The sequence below is a fragment of the Nematolebias whitei genome, chromosome 4 (assembly GCF_014905685.2).
Source record: "Nematolebias whitei isolate Nwh7 chromosome 4, NemWhi1, whole genome shotgun sequence".
In the NCBI taxonomy this organism is placed as follows: Eukaryota; Metazoa; Chordata; class Actinopteri; order Cyprinodontiformes; family Rivulidae; genus Nematolebias; species Nematolebias whitei.
Window position 1 is genome coordinate 15,145,392 of NC_056501.1, and position 11,499 is coordinate 15,156,890.

The window sequence follows — 11,499 nt, forward strand, 5'->3', positions numbered from 1 at the left end:
TATATAAATAAAATGTGTTGATTTTATAATTATCATAAACCTAGGGATGCACGATATGGGATATTTGGCCGATATCCAATATGCCAATATGCTAAAAACTTATTTGGCCAATAACCGATGCCAATATTTATTCCCCCCTTGACCTACTTACAGAGACTACAAAGCTTTCTCTGCTGTGGAATACTACATTATTCTGCATGGTCTTTGTCAATTTGGCCTGCTACCAAATGCAGATGCTAAAAAGGGGGCTGAAAATGTTGTAACACTTCAACTTGGATAATGTTTATTGTCAAATTTATCATGACGTTTACTCTCTCTAACACAATGACAACACTCGAACAGTGCAAATTTGTAAATTTTTACAAATTTAAACTCAACCTGTTCACAAGCGACAAGTGAAAAGGGCATAAGTAGTAGTGCATTAATAGATATACTTGACAGTTTCTAAATTAAAAACGTCCTTAAAACAGAAGCCCAATATGTGGTTATACAATCTTAATGATCAACTCAAATCTCCTTGTCACTGGGTTGTCATACAAAAACAGCGCCTTTTATATCGGTGAGTTATTTTGATGGAATGGCCGATGTCCGATATTTACCTTTATCGCTAATATCGGCCGATACATGCTGATAATATCATGCATCCCTACTTAAGCCATTACATTTAAACTCTTAAAAAAAACTTTTTCAATAACAGTAAATTATAGATGGAAGTGTATCTCAACAAAAACAAAATTCTACAAATAATATATGAAATATTTTACGTAAAATGTGAAAAATCAAACACATTTCGAAGAAAGTGAGAGACAAGTTAGAGACACAAAAAGGAGATTGTACCACTGATTTGGATTGCCGGCGCAGAGACCCTTTGGACTTGATGGAGGACAGCGTATGTGAAGATGGCGCCTGGTTAGAAGGGGATGAACCGGACTGAGAACATCGCTCGGCACCACAATCTAAAGGCATGCAGAGAAAAACATAATTATTATTTAGCCACGTGGTTACAGGTTACATGCATGCTGGAGCTCAATGCTCCTCAGCATCTATCCTCACATTGAAAATGCGCACTCACTCACACACATCACATGACAGCCTGTGCAGGTGCATTCACTTTGGAGGATGACAACTTGATAATAGTTCATGTTAATACTGGGGTGCACCGATTGCAGTTTTCTGGCCGATCACCGATCTCTAAAAAGCCTGACCTGCCGATTCTGATTTTGTTTTATAAGCGACACTGTCAGGTGTTATAAGGTCACAATGCACCTTCAATTTTTCCATCTTATTTTATTGAAAAAACATACCCTTGAATAATATCCTAGAAACAATACACACTTGTTTTAACTAGCAATGAGGTAGTATAATATATAATATACAGTATAATACAATAATATAATATACACTGCCTGGCCAAAAAAAGTCGCCACCTGGATTTAACTAATCAAATGGGTACGAGCCTCCTAATGGATAATTAATGCATGGGCAATTATCTTTCAGCACTAATCAGTGAGGCTAACTGGGGAAAATAAAGCTTCAATTTGCTAGGGAGCATAAAGATTGGACTCTGGAGCAATGGAAGAAGGTCATGTGGTCTGATGAGTCCAGATTTACCCTGTTCCAGAGTGATGGGCCCATCAGGGTAAGAAGAGAGATAGGTGAAGTGATGCACCCATCACGACTAGTGTCTAGTCATCAATGCAAGATTTTGGTGAAAAATTAATGCAACACTGGATGGAAACAGATCTTGTGACATTGCAGAAGCTTATCGAAACAATGCCACAGTGGATGCATGCTGCAATCAAAGCTAAAGGCGGTCCAACAAACTTTTTTTCTGACCAGGCAGTGTAAATAAAGTTTAGACAATTGCTGTTAAGACTACCCCCCCCAAAAAAAGGTAAAATCGGTTTCTCTTGTAAGTATCAGCCGATCGATTGCCTATCACCCAAAATTAAAGAAATCAGGGCCAATTGATCGGTGCAGCTCTAGTTAATACGGTCACAGACTCTTTCCTCACAGGATGCTCAGAATGAATAAAAACTGACAGAATGAGCTAAAAAATAAACAAGTCAACAATAACCAACTTACAGCCTTCAGATAAAAAATGCATCACTTCACTCACAGTATCCTCACTGCTCCCACAAACACAACTTTTACTAACAAACATGTTTAACATAAGCTTTCCATCTAATCAGGTAGATCCTTTTTAAGTTTTTTTTTTCTCCATTTACCCTTTATTTATACAGGTAGTCTCACTGAGCCATGAGTACTCATTTTCAAGAGATACATTTGAAAATAAACAAACAAAAACAAAAAAAGCTTTCTTGTTCCACCCCCTGAACCCCTTGGTGCAGTGCCATCATTCATCCATTGCAGCAGAGAAACTTTGATTTAATGTCAGTAGCTGCCGGTTGTCCTGCTGCAGTTTACAAACAAGAGGTATCCTTTCAGCTTCCTGTATTCATTTGATAAAGGACACATGGCAGCAACACAAACCTCTGACATGCTAGCAAGCAGAAGAGCGCACAGAAGGGAGCCGATCGCACGCCAACTGGATACAAGCCAAATCCGATGTCTAATCTTTGTTCAAATCAAAGAGCATAAAGAAAGCTTGTGATGCTCTATTAGCTTTAAGGCACTCAAACTCAGATCAAATAAAGAGCTCCACCAGAAAGATTTAAAAAAACTAACAGGCAATGAAGAGCACTTTCATGTCTGAGCAGTAAAAGGGTAAGGTTTTGTGTGATCGTGTTTGACCAGCACGTCATCTGGAATCTAAGCGACTCTAAAATGTGTTGAGATGGAAAACGGCAGGAGAGTCAGTGATGTTTGCAACATGCAGAGATGTCAGTGTACATCACACTCAGACCCAAGTAATATGAAATAAAGGCTAAAAGCTGTGACGGGTGGGCCGCACATGTGAATCCAAAGCCTAAAGACTCCTTCTGTTTGTGGTTGCAAACATGCAAAAATAAAAAAAAATAAAAAATTGGACCATTCGTTATAAAGAAATGTACACATGATGAGGACAGAAACACATGAAGCCAAACGCTGCAGCATGAACAGATCACAAACAACATTTTACGTTGAATTGCAAAATCCACCTTTATGTGCACAGGTTGGATAATCAGCTGCTGGAACCAGTCAGTTAAAAAGTAAATTAATATCAATTAGAAGGGTTACAATGCTGTTTATGCCTCCAGTTTATTCAAGCTAATTTACAACACAGAGCACAAACAGAATGTTACATATTCCTCAGCCGTATGCTGTTTTGGATAAAAGAACCTACTTTGTGGAAGAAATGTGCAATTTTGTAGAAACAGAAGAGCATTTAGCTGCAGCGCTAATACTCTCCCCTTAATCTTCAGTAAATCATTTTTAAACCTGCACCTATGAAATGGATACTAGAGGAAGGTGGGCATAATCTCTCCAAAACTCCTAAAACAATATTCCTCAGTGAAGCAATAAGTGCTTTGAGAACTTCTTGCAGCAATTTAGGACAGTGAAACATAAAAACACACACACACCATAGGATAGTGTTTTGGGTACATTAGGCCAAGGGGTGCTCAAAAATAAATATGGCAACCAGCATGACACAAACACACACTGTTCTGCCAGCTGCTCATCGGAAAAAACACTCAATCACATTTATAACGAGGCAGATTATAAAAAAGCAAGAAAGCTTGACTTAGAAGAACATCAATCTTTAGCTTGGCTCACACATTGTATGGAACATCACCCTTTGTGAAATTCTGAATATCCTCATTTTTATTTAGACTTGTGTTTAAAATAAAGCCTTAATTTTGTAAAGCATTTGTATAATGATACAAAAAAAACCCACAAAGAATTATTTCATGATGGTAAAAGAGGACAATATTCACTGTGTGGGCCAAAGAAAAGTCACCACCTGGATTTAACTAAGAGAAAATGTAAGAGCCTCTTGTTAGAAGGCCCTGCAGAGATAAATGGGTTTCAGCTGTCAATAAGCTATCTGATGCAGCTCACCACGTGAATAGATGCTTATGGAACCATCTTGCTTTCGAAGACAATGCCAGGATTCATCTGTCTTGAATTTTGGAGCATTGTATTTTTATTATGGTTTGGCCACCACAGAGTCCGGGTTTTTAACGCCATAAAGACTTTGTGGGGTGTGCTGAAGATGAGTGTGTGCAGCAGTCTTGTTTCTTCTATAATTACAAGATTTGTTCAAAGACGGTCTTTGATACTGAATACTAAAAGCCAATCCCATGGCTAATGTGCGCTGTAATCAAAAGGTAAAGGTGGTTTGGCAAAAATTTTAGGAAGTGGCTAATTTTTGGATGAGGATAAATAAGTTAAGTTTCTTTGGACAGAGAAAATGCTTACCTTGTGTAGCAAAGTTGACAGCTAGCAGCGTATTCAGGACCTTGCCAAAGTTCTCTCCAGTGTATAACCACTCTGGTTCAAACCCCTGGATGGAAACGCAACAGAGAAGACGGAGTCAGACCAAAAAAAAAATCTGTTAATAGCAGCTGGAGCTGAATGAACACAAATTAGGCTTTTTCAGACAATTCTGGTGCTTACAAAGTACACACGGACACAGACTGAAAATAATGTGCATGTCCTTGTAAGACACAGACAATAAATATAGCCTCAACAAGACAAAGATAAAAGGTGACATGTTGAGCATGACCCATATTTTGGGATGAAACACAGAGTCAAGCTCATTCGTGGTTGACTTTCCACTTGGTTGCATGCACAGATGCTCACACACTCACTGCTTGCTTATTCAGTCCAAGACCGCTATCTGCTTTCCTCTGGTGGATAAAGTTTCACATTTTAAATAAAACATCTTAAATATAGTGTTTGAATAGTACAAAGTGGATCCAGAGCTGTGTAGAGCTTCGTTTCGTCTGAGTTACGATTGCTTTGGGATCTATGGAACGACGAAGATCTACTAACTCGCTTTCAATCCAGCAAAAAATAAAACGGTTTAAGGGGTTGAGTTCTGATCAATTTTGTTAAATGCTTTAATATTCTCACGTGGTTTGGAGTAGCTGAGTGATGCTATGTATATGCGTGCCTCAAATGGACAAACAGCAGTATACTAAAATAAAAGCAGACACATATTTTCATGCAGATCATAACTGAGTGAAAAAAAATACAAGCCGTGAACAGTAATTGGTGCTTCCTCTTTGTTTATCCCAGAGCAGAAGTGAAAGCAGCTTTCTTTTGTGAAGTCACAGGACAGGCACTATATGCCATGACAAAAAAAAAATTAAGAAATGACGGTCCAACCATGAACACTGAAGGGCAGGTTTACTGCAGCCACACAGACATCCTCTAAGGCTGACACATTTGACATAATCTTAGAAAACTTCAGTCGATGACCTACTGACTGGTCACAGAAGGTCTAATTATGGGCTGAAGCAGAGTTAGTGGATAAAAACAGAGAGGGCCTCCCAGTCATAACAAGCCAGCTGGGCAGAACTACCAGACCACTAAAGTGAGCCAAGCTTGCTGACTCAATTAGTTGTTAAAAAACCCAAGTGATGTGTTTCAAAACCAGAACAGATTATTTATAACGCTGGAAAAGACATTACTGTACTGTCCACTGTGGCAAACCTGCTGGTAGGAGTTAAGAAAAACCAGCATCTGCAAATGATTTGCCTCTTTCTACTGTAAAGATCTGTTGTTTTACAAATCAGGTCAGTAAAAAAAAAAAAAAAACTTCTGGAAGGGTTTTTAAACACGTGACAGTTAAGAGTTAGACTTTTCTAAGTGCATGTCATGAGAATCAAATGTCTTTCACTGTTTGGTTTATGTGAGTAAATGACAGCGTGTGTGAAAGCCCCCCCACCTTCATCCACATGGACATGTGAGGACAGCATATGTCAACATGCAAAGCAGATCACAACAGGAAGTGAATGATTACATTTCTCCTAAAGTAAAATCTAACTATTTTCGACATCAAACTGCTAAAGGAGGCATTCAGTGAACTTACCTCCACTTTCAGGGACGAGCATCCTCTTAAAAACTCCTTGATGTTGGAAATGCAGTCGGCTTCAGTTCTGGGATCCTGGCAGTACTGTACACACGACGAAATAAACATATAAACATGCTGTACGTCGGATTGGTACAAAACTCTGCCACACATTAACGCCCCACAGCTGACATTTTACTCCTATAGTCTTAGGTAGTATCAATCCGAGTATTATAGTCCCATCATTTAAAGCATAGTTTGTTTCTGCGTGCGTCTCCTCTTTGCAGTCATAACCATTAAAGCCACAGAAACTAAAGCAGCCATATTTAAGAGAAACATCCGCTCACTCGGCAAACCTTCAAAATAAAAGCGGTAACGAGCGCGCGAGGTAATGTTTAAAAGTTTATAGGTGGAACAAACATTGATTTTTGCTGCTTAGCCGAAACATACAATGTTTCTAAGTAAAGTGTACGGCTGTAAAGTATAATGATATGAAATTACTTCAAAGGATTGAGCCGTGTTACGACGGAGGAGCAACTTCCGGTCGCGTTCTGCTTTGAGCCGGTGGAGGGGGGGGGGGGTCCGCATTGGGAACAGCCGCTGTTCGCTCAAGAGGAAGTGACGACCTGAATTTGCAACTGTTATTGTTAACTTTAACGCCAATGTTGAGGAAATACGCGTTTATAAAGTTGCAAAAACACGGCTGTGGTGAAGCCTTTCGTTCAAATCCCAAACAAATGTTGAGGCTCCGTGTTTTGGTTCGTTCTTCACGCTGACCCACTCGGATCAAGAATGCGGAACAATTTTTTTTTTTTTAATCGCTTCACAGGAAACCACTTCTGTAAACGATCACAAACAACGCAGCCATCTGTAAACACCCATGAATTCCATTAGTGCGCATAGAAATCAGTCCAATGTTAAAACTTAAAAACGGCTGTAAAAAAAAAAAGAGAACTGCAGGAAGTTGTTCGTGTCGGTATCACGTTCATCAAACCCCTCCCTGTTCACCGAGAACTCGTTTATTTGTGTACCCAAGAAATCTACAGCTCACCTTGGGAGTGAAGCCAGGTACAAACCGCTCTGCGAGCTTGCAAAGGACGACCCCATCCTTCAGCGAGGTTTTTAAAAACTCCTCCGGGTCCGCTACGTTCTTCTTAGGCGAGCTGAGCACCCCTGAAGAGATCAACCACGTTACCGTCTGCTCCTCGGGATTCATGGCTCCACCACCCCGATCATTGCCTAAACCCGCATCGCTTAAAAATAACAACAGGCGGCCTGTTCCGTATCAATATGTCAAGCACATCCGCACTTCTGCAAGAAGTTAAAAAAAGAGGCGGTGAGGGGAAGAGGACGGCGCTGTTACAACATGTAAAACTGATGATCACCCCTACTGGCAAAAAGGCACCTCAACAATTCACCGGCTTGTTCTTCATCCGAAGGACATGCGGCCTCATAACGTGGAAACTCAGAAAGACTAAAAACAGTTGGGTAATGACAGCTGACATGCACCAGCATGTTCTGCAGAAAGAGAAAATAAAATAAGCCTACATTGATCATAAAGGAAACAATCACTTTTGGGTTGAGTAGGAATTTATTTATTTTTTTACACCCCATTAGTAAAAATAAGCTTCCTAGAAGAGAAATGGGTTAAAAGCGTCCAATCATATAGTGATCCGTGTCATGCCTTTGTGTTCTTGTTTCATGACAACATTAAAAGGAAGGAGACATCTCTTAAAGACTTGAAAAGAAAACAAGCAGCTGCATCAAGTTCATCCTGGTATTCTTTCCACTCTCGGCAAGTTGTTCCGGTCAAAAGGATTCAGCAAACGCCTGCAGAGGTCGGTCACAGCACCTGACAGGCAGCCAGCAAAACCACCAATTAGTTTCATTTTACATGATCATATACCCGTTTTCAAAATAAAATAAAAATTACATTTTAAACAAAGACAGAAAATATGCACTCAGTGTGTGCTGTATCTCATTTGGTTAAAAAAATGCTTAAGTTCCTTAATATTTTGAAAATGTTAAATTAAAATGCAATGATCTATGGCAAGTCATAAATAAAAGCTAGAAAGTTCCTGGGGAAACTTTGACAGGGACGGCCACGTCGCGACCATTTTAAATTTTTGATTTGACAGTATTGTGTTCGGGTTCACTCTCAGCTATCACTTTACCTAATTTCAGCTCAAAATAGCAAAATATCAATGAGTTAAAAGTTGTTTTTTTCTTAAGCTACGGTGGCCATCTTGGATTTTTGATTTGGATTAAGTATGTGATGGGGAACGGGTCTCGGCTATAACCACACCAATATTCAGCTCCACGTGTAAAAATAGCTGAGAAATTGAGCTTTGGCGACCATCTTTAATTCTTAATTTATTATTTATTGGGCACTGGTCTCAGCTACTACCACACCAAATTTCAGCTTAATAGCTCTAAAAATGGCTGACTTACAGTATTTGATACGGTTCCATCAAATTTCATTAAAATGTGTCCAGTGGTTCAAACGATCATTAGCAAATAAACTATGGTACTAAGATTAACTCTAATTAATGCCAATGTTTTAAGCAGACATTGTAAAATACAGTGCTTTGCAGATGCAATGGACACATTTAGCTACATTAAATGTTATTCTTTGGCGGTTGGTAACGAAAACTACAGGTTTATAAAACCTAGCATTTACATTTTTGGTAAGGGGCTTTTCATTTCCTGGACATACCTCGGCTGATCCACTGACGGTGAATTGGTCCACCAACTGCAGAACTTATTTTGGATACATTGCAAAGGACATTGCCTGTAAGCGATGTTCATCCTGCAATGAAAAAACATATTAACACAATGCCCTTTCTCTAAACATGTATTGATAAAATGGGTGAGACAGTGTTGTCCTCAATCCAACTTCAAGTTCGCTTCAGTCGTTGTGTCCAGTTTGCCTGTTAGGTTGATGAAGTTTCTCCAGGAGGCTCCAGTATTTGAATTGGCATGATTGTAGAACAGCTTTTAGTATTGAGAAAATAGTTCCCAATTTTATTGTCTTAATTTGCTTTCACTTAATAAACACATACATATACCATGATGCCAATCTTTTCATTGAAGTTTGCTATGTCAATGGTATAACTGGAGGACTCAAATGGCTGATAAATCTTGTTGCTCATAAGGGAAGATTCTTCATTGGTCGTTTCTGTACTTTAAAAATTAGCTGATAAACAAGATTATAGTGACAGGGCTGATTTCAGTTGAACTCCTTTTTGCTTTGTTCCTTGAGGCAAACGTTGTCTTTTGACTGAAGATTTCAGTTCAGGATAATGAGAAACTCATGTACAGACGAGAAAAAGAGGTTTGCTTTGCTTACCAGCTGTTGACTATCAGTTGAGTTGCTTTTGGTTGTTGCCTTTGGTTTTGTCGTTGCATGCTCTACGGTGATGGATCCATTTCCAAGGGAACTACATTAGAACATTTTAACAGTAACATTTCTCCAAGCTTGCAAATAGTCCAGTTGGTAGCACATTTGGTTATGAATTCATTCCACTCCAATAGAGCACAAACACTCACCTATGCATTAGAAAACTTGGGAGGAAAAAAATTAAATTTAAAACATGTTGGCGGCTGTTGCTCGACATCCTATTGTCAGTGGTCTTGAGTTCAGGAATCGAGGAGCAGATGTCAAGGTTCAACTAAAAGCTTTATTAGAGTATGAAAGCCAATACTTATAGGGCACTGCAGTTTCCAAAAGCACTGAATGTACAAAAACACTTAGCTACTGTACTGTGACATAAGCAAAGCAAAAAAAAAAAAAAACCTAAAACAAATTGAACTTTTACACATAAAAAACTGGGAAAGTCAAGATACAAAGCTAAGCTTCCTACTCCAGAGTTAGACATGCCTACTTCATCTTGTTGACAGATTTCTTCCAAAACTTAAGGGTGAACGAAGACGTGTTGACTTTATGTGACATCCAAGTCCATTTCAGTATCTGTTGCGAGCCATTCCCCTATCGACTCGATTGCCACCACGGCCACCACGTGGCCCTCCACGACTTGAGCCGTACGAGTCACGAGGAGGGTAGCCTCTCTCGGCAGGGGGAGCCGGGCCCCTTTCCTGCCTGCCCATTCGCTCTCCACGGCTAGAGGGATATGGCTCACTCCGACTGCTGGGGTAACTGTCACGACTGCCATAGCCATCCCTGGAGCTGCTGCCATAGTCATCATAACGACTGCTTCCACCACCGCCACCATAGGATGGTGGGGGGCCCCGTGAAGGTGGGGCGCTGCGTGAGTTACCTGCAGGGTCAATGGTTCAGGTAATTGGCAAGACTCAATTTATACATTTTATTGCACTGTCAAGTGCTCACCTTTTGCCAATAGAATTTACTGAGACAATTTCATTAGATTGCACATTCCAATCTTTCACAAATTTGAGACTTAAAATTTAACAACATGAATATTTTTGTCGATACACAAAGCAAGTAGCAATTCTGCATGCCATTTTTGGTGTAGCCATTTTTCCTTTCAGGGTTCCAAGTGTAGAGAAGGATGAGGATTTCAGACTCGTCTTGATGTTTTTTGTTTGTTTGTTTTTAGGGTTACTCCTTGAGGGAGTGGCTTTGCTAGGCAACACATTGGACAACGGACACTTCCAAAGATTTGGGGATTCCATTTCGTGACTTACTTTTTGAGGCACAGGAGTTACTCGCCGTCATTTTTTTAAAATTACACTCCAAGGAATTTTACTGATTTAAATAATTGGAAATATATTATATGGACTCGTCTTTTGGATTTAATTTTGTTTGCAGACGAGATGCCAATAGTTAAATATTCCAAATAAAGTAAAAAATATGGAAGCTGGTTTGTTGATCAGGGAAAAAAAAAAGTTTTTCTCTTAAGATGCAAAACACTGGAGTTCCTTGTGATTGGACGAAGTGGTGGCCAGTGCCATGATTTGATTTGCGCTGCCCTTCATTGTGTTTCTTACAATTAGGTATTACTCTAACTGAGTTGTATCTTACCGTAACCATCATATGAATCTCTGTAGGAGCCACCACTTGAACGATCCATATAGCCTCTGGGTTCCCGACCACTGCCATAACCATCACGGTCACTAGAAAACATGCAATTGTTAATAATCAGGTCAAATTTTACCTCCGTTGTTGAACATTTGTACCTATCCACACTCATACTTGTATCCTCTCGTCATTGAGCCATAGTCATCGCGGGAACTGGAATTTGAATAGTCTCTGTATGAGTAGTCTCTGGGGGGCGGTCCATAGTCCCTTGAATCTCTGGAGTTATAGTCCCGATTTGAATAGCTGGAAAAGAATCGCACAGTGAGCTTTTTGCATTTGTTGACAATGAGAAAATGTTTTAGTAGGCAGTTTAGCATTAAAATAGGAAAAAAGCAAGTTTTGTCATTTATCTATCTGTTGGGGACTGTGTAGCATTTCACTTAACCAAAGTCTGAAAAAAGCGTTTGGTCGTTACTATTGCTTTAATGTTGGCTCATTTTTCAAATGCTTTTGTTGAGATGGTTGAGAAAAAAAAAAAAAA

At 39.5% G+C, this 11,499-nt stretch overlaps 2 protein-coding genes across 4 annotated transcripts in view; both read right to left on the reverse strand.

Moving 5' to 3' along the window:
• The window catches only part of arhgef6 (Rac/Cdc42 guanine nucleotide exchange factor (GEF) 6), a 34,898-nt gene extending 27,723 nt beyond the window's left edge, over positions 1 to 7,175 (reverse strand). The window contains exons 1-4 of the mRNA XM_037675518.1: positions 7,011 to 7,175; positions 5,981 to 6,064; positions 4,363 to 4,447; positions 854 to 956 (exon numbers count right to left, since the gene is read on the reverse strand). Of these exons, the coding sequence (XP_037531446.1) occupies positions 854 to 956; positions 4,363 to 4,447; positions 5,981 to 6,064; positions 7,011 to 7,175 (437 nt within the window). The remainder of the gene's footprint in view (positions 1 to 853; positions 957 to 4,362; positions 4,448 to 5,980; positions 6,065 to 7,010) is intronic.
• A 1,575-nt stretch (positions 7,176 to 8,750) lies between these two features.
• Positions 8,751 to 11,499, reverse strand: part of rbmx (RNA binding motif protein X-linked) — a 5,048-nt gene continuing 2,299 nt past the window's right edge. For all 3 annotated transcript variants that reach the window (XM_037675751.1, XM_037675750.1, XM_037675749.1), the window contains exons 7-9: positions 11,133 to 11,261; positions 10,962 to 11,053; positions 8,751 to 10,236 (exon numbers count right to left, since the gene is read on the reverse strand). In XM_037675751.1, coding sequence (XP_037531679.1) covers positions 9,923 to 10,236; positions 10,962 to 11,053; positions 11,133 to 11,261 — 535 coding nt within the window. In that variant the 3' untranslated portion in view covers positions 8,751 to 9,922. The remainder of the gene's footprint in view (positions 10,237 to 10,961; positions 11,054 to 11,132; positions 11,262 to 11,499) is intronic.